The sequence below is a fragment of the Mobula birostris genome, chromosome 10 (genome assembly GCF_030028105.1).
Source record: "Mobula birostris isolate sMobBir1 chromosome 10, sMobBir1.hap1, whole genome shotgun sequence".
Lineage (NCBI taxonomy): Eukaryota > Metazoa > Chordata > Chondrichthyes > Myliobatiformes > Myliobatidae > Mobula > Mobula birostris.
The window spans coordinates 63,789,473-63,813,555 of NC_092379.1; the positions used below are offsets into that span (position 1 = coordinate 63,789,473).

At 42.8% G+C, this 24,083-nt stretch overlaps 1 protein-coding gene across 1 annotated transcript in view; it reads left to right on the forward strand.

Annotated features, from left to right (window-relative positions):
* LOC140204068 (connector enhancer of kinase suppressor of ras 2) overlaps window positions 1–24,083 on the forward strand; it is an 807,212-nt gene that overhangs the window by 497,727 nt on the left and 285,402 nt on the right. Inside the window, 3 exon segments of the mRNA XM_072270362.1 lie at window positions 8,389–8,535; window positions 21,566–21,699; window positions 22,738–22,960. Of these exon segments, the coding sequence (XP_072126463.1) occupies window positions 8,389–8,535; window positions 21,566–21,699; window positions 22,738–22,960 (504 nt within the window).

Sequence of the window (24,083 nt, forward strand, 5' to 3'; positions counted from 1 at the left end):
GCATAGGTATGTTCCATCGAAGCAGGGAATGGATAAAAGAATCATGGTGTACATAGGATGTAGAAGATCTAGGAAGAAAAGTAAAGCTTACAAAAGGTTCAAGAAAGGTTCAAGGTACTAGAAATTTACAAGGTTGCTAGGAAGGAGCTCAAGAATGAAATTAGGAGAGCTAGAAAGGGCCATGGGAAGGCCTTGGTGAGCAGGATTAAGGAAAACCCCAAGGCATTCTACAAGTATGTGAAGAGCAAGAGGATGAGCTGTGTGAGAATAGGACCAATCAGCTGTGATAGTGGAAACATGTGCATGGAGTCGGAGGAGGTAGCAGAGGTACTTAATGAATAGTTTTCTTCAGTATTCACCAGGAAGAAAGAGCTTGGCAGTTATGGGATGACTTACCGTGGACTTAAACGCTTCAGTATATTGCCATTAAGAAAGAAGATGTGCTGGAGCTTTCGAAGTTTGATAAGTCGCTGGGACTGAATGAGGTATACACCAGGCTACTGTGGAAAGTGAGGGTGGAGATTGCTGAGCCCCTGGCAATGATCTTTGCATCATCAATAGGGACAGGAGAAAGACTGGAGGATTGGAGGTTTGCAAATGTTGCTCTCTTGTTCAAGAAAAGGAGTAGAGATAACCCAAGAAATTGTAGACCAGTGAGTCTTACTTCAGTGGTGTGCAAGTTGTTGGAGAAGATCCTGAGAGGCAGGATTTATCGACACTTGGAGAAACATATTCTGATTAGGGATAGCCAGCATGCTTTGTTATGGGCAGGTCATGCCTTACGAACCTGATTGAATTCTTTGAAGATGTAACAAAACACATTGATAAAGGTAGAGCAGTGGATGCAGTGTATATGGATTTCAGTAAGGCATTTATAAGGCTTCCTATGCAAGGCTCATTCAGAAAGTAAGTAGGCATTGAATCTAAGGAGACCTTGATTTGTGGATCCAGAATTGGCTTGCCCACAGAAGATTGTAGATGGTTCGTATTCTGCATGGAGTTCAGTAGCCAGTGTTGTTCAGCAGGGATCTGTTCTGGGACCCCTCCTCTTTGTGAGCTTTATGAATGACCTGGCAAGTGGAAGGATGGGTTAGTGTGTTCACTGATGACACAAAGGTTTGGGGTGTTGAGGATAGTCTAAAGGGTTGTCAGAGGTTACAGTGGGACATCGATAGGATGCAAAACTGGGCTGAGAAGTGGCAGATGGAACTCAACCCAGATAAATGTGAGGTGGTCCATTTTGGTAGGTCAAATATGATGGCAGAATATCAATGAAAAGACTCTTGGCGGTGTGGAGGATCAGAGAGACCTTGGGGTCTGTGTCGATAGGACACTCAAAGCTGCTGTGCAAGTTGACAGTGTTGTTAAGACGGCATATGGTGTATGACATTCATCAACCATGGGATTGAGTTCAAGAGTCTTGAGATAATGTTACAGTTATATAAGACATTGGTCAGACCTCACTTAGAGTAATCTGTTCAGTTCTGGTCGCCTCACTATGGGAAGGATGTGGATACTATAGAAAGGATGCAGAGGAGATTTACAAAGATGTTGCCTGGATTGGAGAGCATGCCTTATGAGAAAAGGTCGAGTGAACTTGGCGTTTTCTCCTTGGAGTGACGGAGGATGAGAGGTGACCTGATAGGGGTGTATAAGATGATGGAAGGCATTGATCGTGTGGATAGCCAGAGGTTTTTTCCCCGGGCTGAAATGGCTAACATGAGGGGGCAGAGTTTTAAGGTGCTTAGAAGTAGGTACAGAGGAGATGTCAGGGGTAAGAGTTGTGGATGCGTGGAATGGGCTGCCGGCAACGATGGTGGAGGCGGATTCAATAGGGTCTTTTAAGAAACTCTTAGAAAGGTACATGGAGTTTAGAAAAGTAGAGAGCTATGCAGTAGGGTATTTCTAGGCAGTTTCTAGAGCAGGTTATCTGGTTGGCATAACATTGTGAGCTGAAGGGCCTGTAATGTGCTGTAGATTTCTTTGTTCTATATTCTATAATTTAGATGACAATGTAGATGGTTGAATTCGCGAGTTTACAGATGACACCACTTGTGGCAGAGTTCTGGACACCACAAAGAACTATCAAAGAATATAGCAGTATGTGGATCAGTTACAGACTTGGGCAGATAAGTGACATGTGAAGTTTAATCTGGGTAAGTGTGATGTGAGCACTTGGAGAGGTCGAATGAAAGGAGAAAGAATACAGATAATAGTAGATTTCTTAGCAGCACTGAGGTGCAGTGAGATTTTGGCATCCAGATCCATAGTTCACTGTAAGTGGTTATGCAAATGAATAATGGTAAAGGATGTGTGTAGAATAATTAAACACAAGAAATTTTGTAGATACTGGAAATCTTGACCAATGTATACAAAACTCTGGAGGAACTCAGTAAGTTGGGCAGTACTATGGAGGGGGATAACCGGTTGATGTTTTGGCCCAGACCCTTCCTGGTTTTGCCTGCATATAGAGTACTTGCCTTCATCCTCCATTAGAGGTGTTGAGTATAAGAGGAAGGAAGTGTACTGGAGCTATATAATATATTAAGTCAGATCACACTTGGAGTATTGCATGAAGTTCTGGTTGCCGCATTATAAGAAGAATAAGGGGAGGATGCAGAAATGGTTTACCAAAATACTATCTGGATTAAGGAGTATGAGCTATAATTAAAAAGCTGGACAAATTTGCATTGCTCTCCCGATGGTGTTGGAGGCTAAGGAGAGATCTGATAGAGTTTTATTTAATTATTAGAGGCATGAATAAGGTACATATTCAGAATCTTTTCCTCAGGGTAGAAATATCAAACAGCAGAGGCCAGACCCTGGAGTGGGGAGAAGTTTTAAGGTGACACGAGGGGCTACCTAGTGGCATTTCAAAGCTTTAGATAGACACATGAATGGAGGGATATGGATAATACACTGAAGGAGAGAATTTAGTATAAATTGGCATCAAGATTATTTCAGTGATGGGCCAAGTGGCCTGTCCAACGGGACTATTCTATGTTCTGTATATTGATGACTACATTGCAGTAGTTCTCCATCTGCTGTACCTGAATTCTACAAAACCTTTATAATTCATCTGCCTGACCTGTGAAATTCCCTTATGGAACATAATTGGCTCTCCAACTTTTAAGTCAGTGCTTAAAATTTTCTTTAATGGCCTCAGAGCTGCAGATACCTCAGGAACAGAAGGTGCATTCCAACTGAAGGTCAGAATCCAAATCTAGTGATCCCTGGGGGGCAAAGGCTGAACAAAAAAAAATAAAAACTATAAAAAACTCAATGGAAAGTACAATCGAATGTAAAGTAGAATCAAAGTGCAGAAAATAAGTGACACTCAAGATACATTTAGCAAATACAATCTTCTGACGGGGTATTTGCAGGCACTCTTAACCGCTCGCTGTTTCATGTTGTGGTTTCCTCCTACCACTGTCATCCGGGTAACGAAGAAAAACAAGATAATGTGCCTCAATAATTACTGCCCAGTAGCTCTGACATCTACGATCATGAAGTGCTTCAAGAGGCTGATCATGACATACATCAGCTCCAGCCTTCCAGACAACCTTGACCCATTGCATTTCCACTGTGGCCAAATCAGCTTTACAGCAGACACCATCTCACTGGCCCTGTGCTCATCTCTGCAGCATCTGGAAAGACACTTACATCAGACTATTGTTTATTGACTACAGTTCCACCTTCAATAATACAGTTCCAAGCAAACACATTACCATATTCTGGACCTGGGAATCAATGCCTCCTTCAGCAACTGGATCTGTGACTTTCTGGCCAACAGACAGCGATCTGTTGGCATCAAAAACTATCTGACAAGTGTGGACTGGGAGAAAAGTGTACTTGGGAAGTGGAAGACCTTCAAAACTAAATTTTGAGAGAACAGAGCTTGAATGTGCCTGTCAGAATAAAAGGTAAAGATAACAAGTGTAGGGAACATTGGTTTTCAAGAGATATTGAAGCCTCGGTTAAGAGAAAAAGGAGATACATAGCAGGTATAGGAAAGTAGGAACAAGCAAAGTGCTTATGGAGTATAAGAAGTGCAAGAAAACACTTCAAGAAACCAGGAAGGCTGAAAGAAGGCATGAAGTTGTTTTGGCAGACAAGGTGAAGGTTAATCCTAAGGGATTCTACAGATATGTTAAGAGCAAAAGAATTGCAAGGGACAAAATTGGTCCTCTGGAAGACCAGAATGGTAATCCATGTGTGGAGCCAACACAAATGGGGGAAATCTTAAGTGTATTCCTTGCATCCTGAGGCAAATCAGAGTGGATAAACCCCTAGGGCCTGACAAGGTGCTCCCTCAAATCCTGCTGGAGGCAAGTACAGAAATTGAAGTGTCCCTAGCAGAGATATTTAAAACATCCTTATTGGCAGGAGAGGTACCAGAGAACTGGAGGATAGCCAGTGTTGTTCCACTGTTTAAAAAAGGTTCTCAACAGAAACCAGAAGTTATAAGCTGGTGAGTCTGACATCAGCTGTGGGAAAGTTATTGGAATGTATTTAAGGGACTAGATATATAAGTATTTGGATAGATGTGGACTGATTAATGATAGTCTCCATGGCTTTGTGTATGGTAGGTCATGTCTAAACAATGTTATAGAGTTTTCAAGGAAGTTACCAGGAAAGTGGATGAAGGCAAGTCGGTAGATGTTGTCTACATGGACTTTAGTAAAGCATTTGCCAAGGTCGTGCATGGGAGGCCAGTCAAGAAGGTTCAGTCACTTGGCAATCAGGATGAGGTAGTAAATTGGGTTAGACATTAGATTTGTGAGAGAACCCAGCGAGTGGTAGTAGAGGGTTGCCCCTTTGACTGGAGGCCTGTGAATAGTGGTGCACCACAGGGATCAGTGTCGAGTTCTTTGTTGTTTGTCTTCTGTATCAATGATCTGGATAATAATCTGGTCAACTGGATCAGCAAGATTGGGGATGTAGTGGACAATGAGGAAGGGTATCATGGCTAGCAGAGGGATCTGCATCAGCTGGAAAAATGGGCTGAAAAATGACAGGTGGAATTTAATGCAGACAAGCGAGGTTTGCACTTCAGTAGGACCAACCAGGGTAGCTCTTACACAGTGAACTGTATGGCACTGAGGAGTGCAGTAGAACAAAGGAATCTAAGAATACAGGTACATAATTCATTAAAAGTGGCATCATAGGTAGATAGGGTTGGTAAGAAAGCTTTTGGCACATTGGACTTCATAGATCAATATATTGAGTACAGAAGGTGGGATATTATGTTGAAGTTGTATAAGACATTGGTGAAACCTAATTTGGAGTATTGTGAGCAGTTCTGGTCACTTACCTACAGGAAAGATGTAAACAAGGTTGAAAAAGTGCAGAGAAATTTTACAAAGATGTTGCCAGGTCTGGAGGACCTGAGTTATGAGAAAAGTTTGAATAGGTTAGGGTTGTATTCTTTAGAACATAGAAGATTGAGAGGAGATTTGATAGAGGTATACAAAAATATGAGGGGTATAAATAGGGTAAATGCAAGCAGGCTTTTTCCACTGAGGTTGGGTGGGGCTACAACCAGAGGTCATGGCTTAAGGGTGAAAGATGAGAAATTTAAGGGGAACATGAAAGGAAGCTTCTTCACTCAAAGGGTCGTGGTATTGTGGAATGAGCTGCTAACTCAAGTGGTCTATGCTAGCTTGATTTCAATGTTTGAGAGAAGTTTGAGTAGGTACATGGTTAGTAGGGATATGGATGGCTATGGTCCCGGGACAGGTCATTGGAAGTAGGCAGCTTAAATGGTTTTGGCATGGATTAGATGGGCCAAAGGGCCTGTTTCTGTGCTGTACTTCGCCATGTCTCTATGGCTCTAATCAGTAAGGATAGGCAGTAACACCTCTGTTATGAATACTCTGAGCACCCATATCCACATGGTTGTCCCCTCGGACCTCTGACTCTCGTTCCTGGACACTCATGACTGTGTGGTGAGATTCTGCTCCAACTCAATCTACAAGTTTGCAGATGATATGACCATAGTGGCCATAGCTCAAATAATGATGAGTCAGACTACAGGAAGGAGATAGAGAGCTTGGTGACAGGGTGTCATGGCAACAATCTTTCAGTCAATGTCAAAAAAACAAAAGGAGTTGTCATTGACTTCAGGAAGGGGAGTGGCACACGTGCTTCTGTCCACATCAACAGTGCTGACCTTTGAGAGTGAATATCACCAGTAGCCTGACCTGATCTAACCCTGTTGATAGTCGTGGCCAAGAAAGCTCACCAATGTCACTTCTTCCTCAGCAGTCTACAGAAACTTGGCATGTCCCTGTTGACCCTTACCAATTTTTAAAGATGCACCATAGAAAGCGTTTTATCTGGATGCATAATGGCTTGGTGGGCAACTGCTCTGTGTGTGACCACAAGAAACTGCGTAAGACCGTAAGAAACTGCAGAGAGTTGTGGACACAGCTCAGCACATCACATAAACTAGCCTTTCCCCCACCCCCACCATGGATCTGGCTACACTTCTTACTATCTCATTGAAGCTGCCCACATAGTCAAAGATACAACCCACCCTGGGCTTTCTCTCTTCTCCCGTCTCCCAACGGGCGGAAAGTACAAAAGCTCAAAAGCACTTACCACCAGGCTCAAGGGCATTTTTGATCCTGCTGCCTTCACACTCCTGAACAGACTGCTTGTACAAGAAGCTGGACTCGTGACCCTCCAATCTACTTCATAATGATCATGCAGTTTATTGTTTACCTGCACTGCACATCCTCTGTAGATGTTACACCTCATTCTGCATTTCTGGTGTCTTACTTTGTTCTAGTTCAATGCACTGTATAATGGTTTGATCTCTATCAAGACGAGCTTTTCACTGTATCTTGGCACATGTGACAATACCAAAACCGGCAAATGCAGAAGGCAATCAAAATCTAGGTTAAGTATACGGAATGCAGGAAGATGTTGAAAAAAAGTGACATGGAAAGAGCAGTTAAGTGAAACTGTGAGCTTTAACCAGTACAGGTAATCTATCGCAACCATAGCCTCTTGGCCTGGAATGGCTGAGACCATTGTTGTTGTGTATTCAATATTTCAGTAACATTTTAGTAATGTTGTAAGTATATTGTTTGATGATGCATCTTTGTTCATTTAAATAATTTATTACTGGTTATATGTAAAAGTAATTGAATTGCAAATATCATGACGTGACTATGTGATATGCCTCGCTTAAAGTAAAAAACACAAAATTAGACTTACATTCCCAGTCCCATGTCTTTTTTTGAATTAGCTTAATGTTTTGGAGTTACAAGTCATAACAATTGTTCATCTGCTGCACTTCAGAATCATGCAGTCCCAGGACACTCATCAGAATAAAATGTTATATAAGATAGCAGCTTTCCACTCTGGAGCCTTGAGTATCCATGCTACCTGATGTTGTCAACTTGAGGATGAGGTTAATACCATTCCCTTGAACAGAAAACTTGTATATCAGCAATGTAAGCCATTTGTCATTTTCCACCACTTGAAAGATCTGGAAGTTAAGAACTTGGTTTCACCTCTACAGGCAGAGCAGCCCAAGCACACAGGGCTTGGTAGCAGCTCTAGTCAAAGAAGTTACCATCTGTCATCAATCCTTCAAGGAATCATAGCATCTGCTTGGATTGTGCCTCTGATGGATTTAGATAGAGCATTGCTTCATCAACACTTAGTAGGATAGGTTTCTCTGGCTCAAGCCCTTCTCCAACTTCTGTCTGCATCCTTAACGAAGACAGTCTTTTCCTTAGCCCCTCTCTTTCTGCTGCTGGTTGTATTGATAACTCAGCAGTCCTATCCTTGGAAAAAAATAGAAATCTTCACCCCAGTGAAAAAACAAATCAACCATTGCATCTCCCAGTTACAACTCAACATTCATAGTATAAATTCAATGCTGATTTCACTTTCCAAAATGCGTCACCTCACACCTTTACTGTATTGAAATCCATTTGCCACTCCTCAGCCCACTTCCCTAACTGTCTTTAGATTCCGCCTGTAATCCACTATAACCTTTGTTCACAACACCTCCTAATTTTATGCCATCTGCAGATTTACTGATCAAGGTATGTACATTTGCAATGTTTAAAGAGATAGGGGCCAAATGCAGGCAAGTGGAACGTGCTTAGCTATGTAGCTTGGTTGGCATCGGCAACTTGGACCAAAAGGCTTGTTTACATGATGTATCAATCTATGATCAAATTGAATGGTTATACAAGGCACATAAACCTAATCCTATTTCTTGGGTTCTTCTGTTTGAATACTTAAATTTATTTAAATACAGAATGCATTTACTGTGTCATTTTATTTGTTTCTTCAAATTCCATTCATTTAAATTTTAGCTTGCGGAAAGATTTAATTTATCTTTCTCTCTCTGGTACTTGGTCACAGGTGGGATGGCAGCTAAAGAATCTTGTCAATGCACTCAGAGAAGATCCCAGTGGAGTCATTTTGACTTTGAAAAAGCGACCACAGAACACACTCACCTCTGCTCCTGCACTGCTGAAGAACGTGAGGTGGAAACCTTTAGCGCTACAGGTAAGTTGTGTTCTCTTGAAATACAATCAGACGCCATCAGACTGAAAGTCTGTCAGCATGACAGTCGTGTCCAGTAAAAATATTGACTAGTTCAGCTATAACGCAGATGGGCAAATGATTTATTAAGAAAACCATGGTAACTAATTACAAGGCTTGTGCCATGAAATCTATCTATAGACAAGATTTCAATCTCTCATTTAAGCTACAGATCAATGGTAGTATTTCCTTTCTAGACAAACTAATGTAACAAATTTCTTTTGCAATCCTTTAGTGAATCACAAGGTCATTCTTTGGTAAGCTGATCTTGCCCTCTATTTTAGTGGCTGTAATTGATACTGAATGATTGTTGACCTTCTGGAGATTTGTCCCTGCAGTTCTAGATAGCTATGTGAAGAGGAAGCTGAGAGATCTATTTAAAACATAGCTGATGATGACACATTCGGAGAAATCCATCCTGTCAGATCCAAGAGAGGTCTGATCAAAAGGATCTAACAGAAGTTGGAAGTCTAGTGAGAGAATGCTTTGAATATTATGTTTGTAGGTTTTCAGAAGTCATGTAAAAGGCCAGATAGCAGAATTGAGACTTGTTAGTGAATGTTAGCAAAGGGTCAGTGGCAGTATACATAAAAAGTTTGCTTAAGGTCAGAAAGCAAAGAATAGTGGTTAGGTTTTCCATAACGGACGATAGTAGAGGGTGATGTTCCCCAGTAGTCAGCGTTGGGACCACAGCATTTATTGGAAAGATATGATTGAATTGGAATCAGGGTACAAGGTAAATTTACAAAAAATACAATTCATATAAAACTAGGATAGGAAGTAAATACTGCAGAGGATAATGAAAGAATAGGTAGACAAATGTAAGATTTAATTCAGACAAGACGAATGTGAAGTGCAAACCAGTTGCTACAGGTCTGAAGTATGCAGCAACAGAGAGATCTGTGTAAGTCATTGGAAACGGTAGGTGGGTGGGAGATGTTGACAGAGTAATGAATTAATCATTTGAGATCATAGGTTTTATACCACGAGGCATGGAGTACAAGAACAGGGAAAGCACGGTTGGACCACAACTGGAATACTGTTTCCATTACTGGTCACTGCAATTTAGGGAGCATGTAGAGAGAATGTAGAAAATATTCACAAGAGTGGTTCCAACAATGAGGGATTTCAGGCGCAGTGTTAGATTGAAGGATCTTGGATTGTCTTCCATCCAACAAAGAAGTTAAATAAGAGATTTTGTGAAGTTGTACAGTAAAATGACTAGATTTGGATAGGCTAAAGTTAGATAGAGTTGTTCCCATGACAGACATTCAGTATTACACAATGGTGAGGGCTGGAATTGTAAGAGACTCAAGCTAGAGAGGAAATAGAACCTCACTGGGAAAAGGGAAATATGCAAGAAAAGAGGAAGACTATGCAGGACATACAAGAAGAGCTGTATATTTTGCTGCTTGAGGTGACAGGGTGCTCTTTTTAACTGAAGGCTAACAGCTCTCATCAATCCACCTACTATTTCCATCAATGCAAAGCAGTGTTTCAAACAGCCACGACATGTATGCCTTAGCAATCCACAAAGGTGAGACGTTGGTATATGTGGCTGTATCCCACACAATTTAAAAAACACTTGCCAGACACATATCAAAAAATTAATGACCAGAAAGTGGTGTCAAGAGATAGCTTTTGCCTGAGATCAAATCTGAACTTATCTTCTCCTTATTTGGAGTCGTAGTCATAGAATATGCAAACAGGCCCTTCAGCCTGACTCTCCATGCTGCCTGTGTTGCCTAGCAACCTCGTCTTATCTGCCTGCATTTGGCCCATAACTCTCCAAAGCCCACCTATCCAATGCCTTTCTCAATGGCCTTTCAGTGTTGCTCATGTGCTCGCTTCAACCACGACTTCTGGCAGTTCATTCCAAATACGCAGCATCCTTTGCATAAAGAAGCTGCCCCTGATACCCCTTTTAAACCACTCACCACTGACCTTCACCCTATGCCCTCTTGTTTTCAGCACTCCTTCCTGACAAAAGGTTTGTGATTTTACCCTGTCTGTGCCCCTCATGATCTTAAATACCCTTATCAGGTCATCCCTCAATTTCCTGCCTTCCAGGGAGTAATGTTCCATTCTCCGTGTAACTCGGGTTTCCTCGTCCCGCAAACATCCTTGATAGATCTTTTCTGCACTCTTTCTAGTTTAATAATATCCTTCTTATACCAGCGATCAAAACTGTACACAACACTCCAAGTACAGCCTCACCAATGTCTTATATAACTGCATCATAACTTCCCAACTCCTGTACACAGTGCCCTATCCTATCTACCTGCAATGGCACTTTCAGTGAAATATGCCCTTGCACTCCTCGGACCCTCTGTTACATCACCTATCACACTCCCCAGAGTCCTGCCATTTGCTCTATAAGTACTACTCTGATTTGATCTCCCAAGCTGTAGTACTGGATTGAAACCCTCAGTCTACATGCTGAGTTGATCGAGACACCTTTGTAACCTTTTTTTTGAGACAACCTTGTGCACTATCTATAACACCTCCTATTCTGGTATCATCTGCAAACTTAATAACCATGCCTTCTACATTCACATCAAAATCATTTATATAAGTTACAAAAAGCAAAGGTCCCAACTCTGACTTCTGTGTAGACCTCCATTCTGAGCAACAATTCTCTAACTTCACCCTCTGCTTCCTAGCACTGAGCCAATTATAAATTGAATCTTCTATCTCCTACTGGATCCCTTGCGAGTTAACTTTGCAGAGCAGCCTACCATGAAGAATCTTTTCAATGGCTTTGCTAATGTGATGAGACCTTGACAAGGATGTTTCGGACCCAAGTCCAAGACAAGGATCGGGACATGGTATAAAGCTGAAACGAGAACTGAGCACCAACAAAACACTAGACAATATCTCTAGTTAGGCTTCCAATTGAACACTGAGGCTCCATTCAGGTGCTTTTTAAATACTCAATTCTTGGCACCCAAAAAATGATTGCCAATTGGTGGGACGGTTCTCAACCCTTAAAGGGACTGCACCCATTACCCATACTCTGGAGAGTCAGAGCATCTAAACCCCAGAAGATGGCACAATTGGGTGCATCTCGTAACAGGACCCCCTCCCCTATGGCCAGCTCCTGATGGCCCTGGCTGCTTGGAGAGACAGTGATGGTAGTTGTGGATGAGAACTGGATCCAAGAGTTTTTTTTGATGTTCCCCATCAATAAATCTAAGCAGCAGCAGGGCCAGTGGTGGTGAGGCTAAGGGTCTAGTGCAGACAGGTTTTAACTTAGCGATGTGGAAGGTGGAATTGATCCTCAGGGTCTTGGGGAACTGCAAGCTCTAAGCCACTGGATTTACTTTCTTTCGGGCTTTGATGGGTCCAATGAACTTGGGCACCAACTTTCTAGAGTCCAGCTGGACAGCCAGACTTCTAGCCCGGGCTGCAAAGTGGGTCCCTGAATTCTCCTTCGGTTAGCCTTGTTTCCACCTTTCGCGTAGAGGCCAACAAAATCTCTCTTGCGCTGATCCATTTCTGCTTGCAGCATTGGACGAGATCTTTGACCGCAGAAACCCCAACCCCAGCGTCCCGTTCTGGAGAGAGCGGTGGAGGATAACCAAACTGGTGCTCTAATGGTGTCATCCCATGCACCGAAATGCTGTAGTGTGTTGTGGGCAACCTCTGCCCACGTCAAATGGCCACATCACTCCTCACGACTTTCTAAGGCCAGCCATCTTAGGGATTGTTCCAAATCTTGGTTGGGCCACTCTGTCTGGCCATTGGACTGTGGGCGAAACCCAGAGGAAATGCTTGCTGTTGCCCCAATCAGCTTACAGAACACCCTCCAGAAGTTTGATGTGAATTCTGGACCATGATCCGTGACAAAGTCCACAGTGAATCCATGGATCCTGAAGACCTGATCCAGGACTATTTCGGCCATCTCAGCTGCAGATGGTAGCTTATCCAAGATAATGAACTTGAAGGCCTTCGAAAACCAATCGATAATTACCAATATGACAGCCTTCCCCTTTGTTGGTGGGAGACCCATGACAAAGTCCATGGAGATGTGTGCCCATGGTTTTTCCAGTACAGTTAGGGGGTGGAAGAGCCTTTGAGGTTGGTGCAGAGCTCCGTGTTCTGGGCGCACACCTAGCATACCTGCACATACTACCGAATGTTCTTCATCATTCTGGGTCACCAATACCTTCTCTTGACAAACTCGAGGGCCCTGGCAATCCATGGGTCAGCTGTTATTCTTGATGAATGTCCCCAGTGGAGTGCCTGAGCCCAGACAGAACTTGGGGTTATCAGCCGACCTGGAGAACCATTCTTAGCACGCTCTCCGTGTGCTTGGGTCTAGCAAACAAGAGCATTGATCCCCCAGTGAATTGGCACTACCACCTTGGCTTGGGGCAAAACGGTGTTCAGTTGCTCCTCTCATTCTGGTTTGTCAAACTGTTGGGACAAGGCATCCAGTTTATGTTTTTTTGACCCCGATTGATAGGTCAGCATGAAATTAAAGCAGTTAAAGAATAGAGACCACCTGGCCTGCCTGGAAATCAGTCTCTTGGCCTCCTGAATACAAGCCAGGTTCTTGTGGTCAGTCCAAATAATAAAAGGGTTCTTGGCCCCCTTCAAGACAATGACACCATTTCTCTAAAGCTAACTTAACCATAAGAAGCTTCCGACACCCGATTTCATAGTTATTCTCCGTCGGGGATAGCCGCCTTGAGAAGAACGCACAAGGGAGCAGTTTACTGTCCTGAGGTGATCGTAGAGACAAGACAGCATGTACTCTGATGTCTGAGGTAACCACCTCCACAATGAAGAGAAGGTCCAGGTTAGAAAAAACCAAGATTGGAGCAGATGAGAGCCACTGTTTAAACTCTGCAAAAGCAACCTCCACTTTGGTAGTCCAGACAAAAGAGCCTGTGGATTTCTTAGTTAGTTACATCAGACTGAAGATGGCCCCCTTGTTGATTGTTGGTTTAGGGAGAGCTTGGGGATCGGAAGACCACGCTGGCAAACATCCGCTCTTATAATAACTGGACCAAGCAATGATACTCCCCTCCCTCCAGTCCATGGATGGGTTATGCTGGGACAGCCAAGGGTACCCAAGAATCAGGACTATGAGTGGTGAGTCAATAGTGTAGAAACTAATGTCTTCCATGTGATTTTATATCTCATCTACAAAGCCACAGTCTGTTGGTGGATCTAGCAGGTGGCCTTCCAAGACAATGGATGGCAGAGACTAGTTCAACTCTCGCAGCAGTATGTCAAGTTAGCAGGCTGTTCCTAAGTCCAGAAAATTACCCTCTGCCCCAGAGTTCACAAATGCTCTCACCTGCCTCAGGTTCTTATCTCAGGTGATCTCCACCTTCAGCGTAATGCCTGAAACCACAGGGATGGACGGGGTGGCTGCTGCCATCGCAGTCCTTCCAGTATAGGACAGTCTTTTGCTGTTCTTCCAACAGCCACAGCTTCGGGCATTTGTTTCGCAGGTGACCTGTCTTCCTGCAGTAATAGCAGTAGTCTTGACTCTGACACCAGGACGTCCCATTGGTGGAGAGTCTAGTGCAGCCAATTTACATGGGCTTGAAAGGACCCTGAACAGAAGATGGGCTGGTCATGGCCTGAGGTTGGGGAGTGGAACTATGAAACTCAGGCTAACCCTCTTCGACCTCTTGATGTAGTCCCCCTATTGCTCTGCCAGACAATTATCGAGATGAACGGACAGGTCAATTAAAACTGCTAAGTCCTCTGCTAGCTCTCCCAAGGTGAAAGCATCCTTCTGTTCGTCTCGGAGCCCGTGGCAGTGTAGAGTGGCCAAGGTCTCCCTATTCCAACCACTCTCTTGAGCTAAGGTTGAAACTTGATAGCGTAGTCAGCCACTGACCGTCTGCCCTGTCATATCTTCATCAGATGGTCCGAAGCTCGGCTTGCCCTAGTGGGGTGATGGAACACCCTCCTTACTGCACCATGAATTCCTCTGAAACCAAGCAAATCTCCAACCTTCATTCCCAATGCACAGTAGCCCAGGCCAGGGCTCTTTCAGTCAGAAGAGAGATAATGAAGGCCACCTTTCTGCTCTCCGAAGGGAGTCGGGACGGCAGGAGTTCAAACACTAATGAGCACTGGGTGACAATGCCGCGGCAAGAACCCGGGTCACTGTCGAATCTCTCTGGGGTTGGAAAATGTTCAGGCTCTGCACAGCGACTGACAGGTTCACTCAAATGACTCTGGCTTCCTTCTCTTGAAAGTGATCCATTTGACACATGGCAACCTGCAGGTCATGTATCTCCAGGCTCTGACTGGAAATCCTCTCAACATAACTGGCTACAGCAGATGAAAAACTCTGATACCCCACTGGATTCATGTTTGGCTGAATCATACTGTGATGAGAGAACTTGATGAGGATAACAAACACAAAATAATTTGCAGACGCTGGGATCGAAGCAACACTCACAGCTCGCTGGAAGAACTCCACCTCCTTCTTCTACTACCCATTGTTTTCCTACCTATGGTGTCCCTGCTTCCCCTCCCCCACCCCTTTGTCTTTCAAATTACTGGTTTTTCAACTGAAACTACAAGCATTCTTCAAATGCTTCCCCCTCCTTATTTCTTCAGTCATGACGAAGGGTTCCGGCCTGAAACGTCGACTCATCGTTTCCTCCTTGATGAGGACAGTCAGGACCCAAATGCTGGGGTATCTGAGGCAAGGATCGAGACACGGTTTAAAGCTGGAATGAGAACCGAGCATCAAGAAAACGTGTGACAATATCTCTAGTAGGGCTTATGATTGAGCACTGAGGCTCTGTTCAGGTGCTATTTAAATTCTTGATTCTTGTTGTCCAAAACATGATTGCCAATTAGTTGGACAGTATGAACCCTTAAAGGGACCACACCAGATATCTATACTCCAGCGTCAGATCATCTAAATCTCGGAAGCTAATGTCAGACATGACTTCTCCCCCACAAAGACATGCTTGCTGTTCTGAATCAGACCCTGTCACTCCAAATATTAATATATCCTGTCTATTAATATACCCTGAATTCTTGACATCTTAGATTTAAAGGTCCCCCATGTGGCAGATGCTCTATTCCCTAAAAATAATCTCACCCAGTCAACTACTGCACAATCCTATCTAATACCTCCAAAATTTGCTCCACCCTCATTCAGGACTTTAACCTATGAACCAATCATATACTTTTACAAGTTATTTTAAACTTGAAGAATTATGGCCACTGGACCCAAAGAGCTCACCATCAGATAGTTCTACCACTTGCCTAGTTCATCCCCCCGAGGGACTCAGTGCGCACCTTCTCTGGTAGGTTATATATTGATGAAGAATGCTTTCCTGGACAGATTCCACTCCTTCCAAGATTTTCACACTATGGCAGGCGCAGTCCATAGTAGCAAATCTCTCACAAATATTACCCTATTAGGCTTACAACATTGACTTTTTCAGGAGGAGGAGGCGAGACTACAGACCCATCAAAATGACCATCCCCTCTCTATTTCTAAGTTCTACCCATATGGCCTCACTGATTCCCCAAGGAGTATCATCTCTAAGGAACATTGTTATATCCTCTCTCATCAAGGACACCCCCATCTCTCTTACCTCCACCTCTGTTACCTTTGCAATCTTTGTATCCTGGAGCACTGAGGTGTCAATCCTGCTCTTCCTTCAGCCATGTTTATGTAACGGCTATTGAATCCCAGTTCCTGGAGTTAACCTATGCCCTCAGTTCATCCTCCCCTCTTGTCAAGCCTCTTGCATTTGAAATATGCACTGTAAACCACCTTTTACTATAGTTATGCCTATTTTGACAACAAAAAACCCAGGATGTGGATTACAACAGGAGATAGAAAGGCATGAAAAAAAGGGTAATGTTATGATAGTCATGGGGGATTTCAATATGCAGTTAGATTGGGAGAATCAGTTTGGTGCTGGATCCAAAGAGAGGGAATTTGTAGAATACCGATCAGATGGCTTCTTAGAGCAGCTTGTGGCTGAGCACACTAGGGGAAAGGTAGTTCTGGACTGGGTGTTGCAAAATGAACCAGATTTGATTAGGAAGCTTAAGGTAAAGGGACCCTTAGGATGTAGTGGTCATAATCGTTCGATGTTCAAAGTTCAAAGTAAATTTATTATCAAAGTATATGTATGTCACGATGTACAAGAAACACAATAGAATCAATGAAAGATCACAACCAACAGCACGAACAACAACCAATGTGCAAAAAAGGCTGTGCAAATACAAAAAGAAAGAGAAAAAAAGAAATAATAATATTAATATTAATAATAATGATTAAATAAGAAATAAATTTGAGAAGATGAGATGAAGAATCCTTGAAAGTGGGTTCAGTTCAGTGGGAACAAGTCAGTGATGAGGCAATGAAATTGAGTGAAGTTATCTCCTCTGGTTCAAGGGCCTGATGGTTGAAGGCTAATAACTATTCCTGAACCTGGTGGTGTAGGTCCTGAGGCTTCTGTACCTTCTTCCTGATGACAGCAGCGAGAAGAGAGCACGGTCTGCGTGGTGGGAGTCCTTGATGATGGATTTTACTTTCCTGTGAAAGCGCTCCATGTAGATGTGCTCAGTGGTGGGGAAGGCTTTAATGGGCTGTATCCACTACTTTTTTTGTAGGCTTTTCCATATTGGTGTTGGTGTTTCCACACCATGCTGAATTGAATAGGATAGAATTCATCCTGCAGCCTGCGAGGGCAAAACTAAAGTCAGATATATTAGTATTACAGTGGAGTAAGAGGAATTACTGAGGCATGAGGAAGGAGCTGGCCAAAGTTGATTGGAAGGGGGCACTATAAAAGATGACAGCAGAATAGCAATGGCTGGAGTTTCTGGGGGCAATACAGAAGGTGCAGGATTGATACCAATGATGAAGGAGTATTCTGAAGGGAGAATAAGGCAGCTGTGGCTGACAAGGAAAGGCAAAGACAGCACAAAAGAAAAAGAGAAGACATGAAATATTGCAAAACTTAAATGGAAGTTAGAAGATTGGGAAGCTTCTAAAAACCAGCAGGGCAACTAAAAAGCCATAAGGAGAGAAAAGATGAAATATGAAGGTAAGATAGGTTAGTTGGCATCCAACTGTCTTGAAGGACAATGGGTGATGATGATCATCGTCACAAGCCCGGGCAGAAGGTATGGAGAACCTGAAATGCCCATTTGACAAAATCCCCCTCTCGGTCTCACCAGTGTAGTCCAAAGGAAAGCTTATGAAGCAATACACTTGGCGCCAGCTTGGCTGCAGGAGCTGCCAGAAGGATGTTCAATGACATCCAGCCGCCTTTGGGGCTTCTCTCCAGATATGCTGTCTAGGTTTACTTCCGTAGCTTTCGTCTCTCCCAAGGCTGCTCACAAGACAGTGGGGCTATTTACTTGGAGCTGGGGATTCTGGTTCCCGAGCACCAGGGCATGTCCAAATGCCAGTGGGCCTAGGTGCTATGTGTGCAAAGGCCAGGCCTCCTCACCATCTTCCATAGTTCAGCCTGAGTCCGAAAGGAGTTCAGTTTCCATGTGTCACTAGGGAGGGAGAGACATACATATTCAGTTCTCCTTTTTACAAGAATGCTAGCCTGCAGTGGAAGCTGAAAGTGAGAGTGACAAGCTCTACCCACTACACTACCTCACTAGACAACCATTTTGACACCAAGGTAAGATAGCCAATAATATAAAAGAGGATACAATAAGGTTTTTTTTCACATATATGTAAAGAGGACTAGAGAGGCAAAAGTGGATATTGTATTTCTGGACGATGATGCTGAATAGGTAGTAATGGGGACAAAGAAATGGCAAACAAACTTAATAAGTATTTTGTGTCAGTCTTCACTGTGAAAGACACTGGCAGAATGCCAAAAATTTGACAGTGCTAGGGGCAGAAAGGAGTGTATTAACTGTTATTAAAGAGAAGGTGCTTGGGAAGCTGAAAGGTCTGGAGGTAGATAAGTCACCTGGATCAGATGGAATACACCCCTGGGTTCTGGAAAAAAGTAGCTGAAGGGACTGTAGAGACATTAGTAATGATTTTTCAAGAATCACTACATTCTAGAACAGTTCTGGAGGACTAGAAAACTGCAAATGTTACTCCACTCTTTAAGAAGGGAGAGAGGCAGAACAAAGGAAATTATAGGTCAGTTAGCCTGACTTTAGTAGTTGGGAAGATGTTGGAGTCTATTATTAAGGATGAGGTTTCTGGGTACTTGGAGGCATATGATCAAATCGGCCAATATCAGCAAGGTTTCCTTAAGGGGAAGTATTGCCTGACAAACCTGTTGGAATTCTTTGAGGAAGTAACAAGCAGGATAGACAAAGGAGAGTCATACATGAGGCTTCTTAACAAGGTAGGATCTCATGCTATTACAGAAAAGATACTAGAATGGATAGAAAACTAGCTGACTGGCTGGAGGCAAAGAGTTGGAATAAAAGGTGTCTTTTCTTGTTGCCTGCTTATCATTAAATATGGTCTGCAGAGGTCAGTGTTAGGACTGCTTCTTTTCACATTATATGTCAATGATTTGGATGACTTTGTGGTAAAGTTTGCAGATGATATGAAGATAAAGTTAGGAGCTGGCAGTGTTGAAGAAACGGAGTCTGCAGAAGACTTAGATTGGGAGAATATGCAAAGAAATGGCAGATGGAATAAATATGGGTAGTGTATGGTTATGCACTTTGGTAGAAGGAATAAAGGCATGGACTATTTTCTAAATGGGTAGAAAATTAAAAATTAGTAGTGCAAATTGACTTTGAGTCCTCGTGCAGAATTCCCGAGGCTAATTGGCAGATGGACTCAGTGGTGAGGAAGGCAAATGCAAAGTTTGCAATCATTTTGTGAGGACTAGATATAGTGCTGAGGGTTTATAAGGTATTTGTCAGACTGGACATGGAGTACTGTGAGGAGTTTTGGGCCCCATAACTTAGAAAAGATGTGCTGGAATTGGAAAGGACCCAGAGGAGATTCACAAGAATGATTCCAGAATGAAAGTTTAACGTAATGAGCATTTAATGGCTCTGACTCTGTACTCACTGGAGCTGAAAAAAATGTGAGAGATCTCATTGAAACCTGTCTAATTTTGAAAGGCCTAGATAGAGTGGATGTGGAGAGGACGTTTCCTATAGTGGTGTAGTCTAGGCCCAGAAGGCACAGCTTCAGAACAGAGCTTCTGCCGTCTTCATTAAGAACAAAGTTGAAGAGGAATTTCTTGAAACAGAGAGTAGTGAATAAGTGGAATGATTACCACAAAAGGTTGTGGAGACCAAGTCTTTGGGAAAACTTAAAGCAAACCTTGATAGGTTCTTTATTAATAGGGGTGTCAAAGGTTATGGTGGGAAGGCAGGAGAATGGGGTTGAGAGGGATAATAAATCAATCATGATGGAATGAAGGAGCTGACTCGATGGGCCAAATGGCCTGTTCTACACCTATATCTATGGTCTTATGGTCTTTTGCTGCAGTATTATCCCTGATTACTTTATGCTCTTTAAAATGTTTGGCCACTGAGAAGTTCCGCTTGTGGCCAATTGGGATGAGTTGCTCAGCGAAGTGGTCCCCTAATTTACAATGGATCTCACCACCGTTGAGAAGGCCATATCCAAAGCACCGGACACAATAGACAACCCCAGCAGATTCACAGATGAAGTGTAGCCTCACCTGGAAGGACTGTTTGGAGCTCTGAATGGAGGAGAGGAAGAAGGCCAAATGCAGAATTTCCCGGTGGCTAACATTTTAATTCTGATTCCCATACTCATTCCAACATGACAGTCTGTGGACTCAGGGTAGAGGAACAACACCTTATATTCTGTCTATGTAGTTTCTATCCAAATGGCATGAATATTGATTCCTCCTTCAGATAAAAAAATTCCCTCCCCCTCCCCTCATCTTCTATTCCCCATTTAGGCTTCTTACCTGTTCTCACCTACTATCACCTCCCCCTGGGTCCCCTCCTCCTTCCCTTTCTCCTATGGTCCACTCTCCTCTCCTATCAGATCCCTTCCTCTTCAGCCCATTACCTTTCCCACTCATCTGACTTCACCTATCACCTTCTAGCTATCCTCCTTCCCCTCCTCCCACATTTTTATTCTGCTGTCTTGCCCCTTCCTTTTCACTCCTGAAGAAGGGTCTTGACCTGAAACGTCAACTATTTATTCATTTCTATAGATGTTGCCTGACCTGCTGAGTTCTCCAGTATTTTCTGTGTGCTGCTTTAGATTTATAGCATCTACAGATTTTCTTGTGTTAATCTAAATACACTACACCAACACATTGCCCTCTATTAACTCTCCTTCACATCTTCAAACAATTGTCAAATTTCTTCCAAAAACTCAAACAATTTGAAAACTAAACTCAGTAATATGTCTCTTCATCACTTGCAGCCATTTCTGATCTCCCCCTCCAAAAAAAAAAATGAATGTGGAAACAATACCCGTACCAGATTTAATTTTGGCAGAGATGTTCAGGACTCTACACCATGAAAATCCTGGTTGTTGGAGTGTCATTGCACTAACAATAAGTATATTGCTGACCACGACTTCAAAACATCCACTTTCACTCAGAAGTACTCTTCACATGGGCTATGCCAATATTTCTCAGCAGAATTCAAATCTACATGAATGCTGGAATGTCATGATGCCACCATTACACGTTAAAGTGTAATCTGCATCATTTGGATGTGCTACATCAAATTCTCATGGCTCACAGTGACTTGAGTGCACATTCTGCGTTGATACCTCAGTGCAGCACTGAAGATGTGCTGTGTTTCAAGTAACTCCATGGTCACCTTACCACACAGAGGTAATTATAAGTGATCCAAAGTCACATTCTGAAGAAGAACAAAAGAGTTTTTTGCATATCTCAACTTTCCTGCATTGCTTCCTTGACCACTAACACTAAAATAGGTGTGAATGTTTGTAACATGCGTATTATTAATATACAAGGATACTCAGGGTTAATTTGCTGATGTGATGAATTTACCTCAAGTGCTAATCATGCTTCACTTTCATCTTTAACAGCCAGTTATTCCAACGAGTCCTACAAGCAGCTCCGCAACACCAACTAGCACCATCGGCATGTCATCAAAGTACGACAGTTCCACACTTCATGATGTCTTCATTCTATCTCCTCTTTCAGGAATGTACAGTCCCAGGTGAGTCCTTAGAGAGGAGAATTCCTGCTCTATTTTAAGCAATAACCAATCATTACTCTCATTGAAAATCTAACTTTTAACTATTTCAAATGAACTATTTCTGAAAACTTTAACATCGATAGTTACCATTGTGTTTTAGGGAAATGCCCTTCTGGGGAGGATTATTGTGTATAACATATTGTTTTATCCTATGTTTCTGTGTGTCTTCAGATTGCCTTGTCATTGAGCATTATTTATAACAGTTTTCAATGTACGGTGATCACAAACACTGCTGAAAAGTTTATAAACGAGGACAATTTTTTAAACCCATAGAGTCCTACAGCATAGAAACTGGCTCTTCAGCACAACTGTTCCATGCTGACCACAATTCCCAATTTTATTTGCCTGTGTTTGGCCCATATCCCTCTAAACCTTTTTTATCTATGTACTGTAGTTGTCCAAATAAATGTATAGTGGAATAATTCTATAAATGTATAGTGGAAAGCTTTCTCACTGGTTGCATCACAGCCTGATATGGAACCTCCAGTGCACAAGATCACAAGAGGCTGCAGAGGGTTATAGATTATGCCATCTCCATCATGAGTAAAACCAACCTCAACTTCAAGGACATCTTCAAGAAGATGTGTTGCAAGAACTCCATGTTATGGACTCATCATTAAGGACCCTCACCATCAGGGATATGCCCTCTTCTGTTACTACCATCAGCGAGGAGGTACAGGAGCCTGAAGAGTCACACTCACAGCCGCCTTCTTCCACTCCATCATCAATTTCTGAACAGCCCACAAACCCACGAACACTACCTCATCATTCTTTTTTTTTTTGCACTTCTTATTTATTTTGTAATTTATAGTCATTTTTGTCTTTGTTATCAGTTGCTGGTGCAAAACAACAAATGTCCTGTCCTATAGCACAGTAATAATGAACCTGATTCCGATTCTAAGCTTTACACTCTTTATACCAACCGACATGCCAAATGATGGCTGTTAAACTTGCTTTGGCTTCTTGTTGGTTTTTGACCTCTTTTCCCTTTTCTTTAAGGGATGAATTGGGGATAGTGCCTTGTGACGATTTTGGCAAGTATGGGATGGCAAAGGCTGGAATTAAAGGCTCCGAAACTTCCAGTTACTTTCTGGACCATGAGAGTGGAAAATATTACACACTAATGGAAGGAGAGGGCCCGGCCATGAGTTCTGAGTATGAGAGAGGAAGAGCAACCGGTCTGCGGAGAAGAGAGAAAACACCAACTCATGGTAACTTATGTATCTTGTAGCAGTTTGCTTTTATTATGAATTGCTATATTTCTCTGTGGTTGATCTTTGAGATCCATCTGTTCTTCTGGGACTTCTATATAACATCGAAGGTCTTATGGGGAAAGCAAAATAAGAAAAAGAATTCCCAAAGTTTTGTAGCAACACACACAAAATGCTGGAGGAACTCAGCAGGCCAGGCAGCATCTATGGAAAAAGGCAGAGATGACATTTCAGGCCGAGACCCTGCTGCAGAACTGGAGAAAAAAAGATGAGGAGTTAGAGTAAGAAAGTTGGGGGAGGGGAGGAAAAACGCAAGATAATTGATGAAACTGGCAGTGAGGAGGGGTGTAGTAAGCTGGAACATTGATTGGTGAAAGAGATACAGGGCTGGAGAAAGGAAATCTGATAGGAGAGGACAGAAGGCCATGGAAGAAAGAAAAGGAGGAGGAGCACCAGAGAGAGGTGATGGGCAGGAAAGGCGATAATGTGAGAACGAGAAATGGGAATGGTGAGGGAGAGGGATGGGGGGGATTACCAGAAGTTTGAGAAATCGATGTTCGTGCCACCAGGTTGGAGGCTACCCAGACAGAATATAAGGTGTTGGTCCTCCAAACTGAGTATGGCCTCATCGCAACAGTAGAGGAGACCATGGACTAACATGTCAGAAAAGGACTGTAAATGTTTTGATTATATTGTATATGGAGTTCTGTACTCCAACTAACTTAATTCAAGACTCCTTCTTGGCTGAATCTATCCCAGATGTTAATCATTGTAACGTGATTATATTAAGAATGACTCTTAGTGATGTGTGGTGGGAGGTTTGGAAAAGGCACAAACAGACGAATTTTCCAAATTGCATACAAGTTAAAATGCAGCCTCCTTATTAAACCTCTTGCATATAAACTGGTGCAATTTAGGCACATTGAGACCTATTTCCAAATCCTTCATTCCCCACACCCACCTTCACTTAAGCTAGCCATGCAGTCTCACGGGGGTGGGGGGGGGGTCAAAAATAATATATACAGTGCCTCTAAAAAGCATTCATCCTCTTGGAAGTTTTCATGTTTTATTGTTTTACAACATTGAATCACAGTGGATTTAATTTGGCTTTTCTTGGCACTGATCAACAGAAAA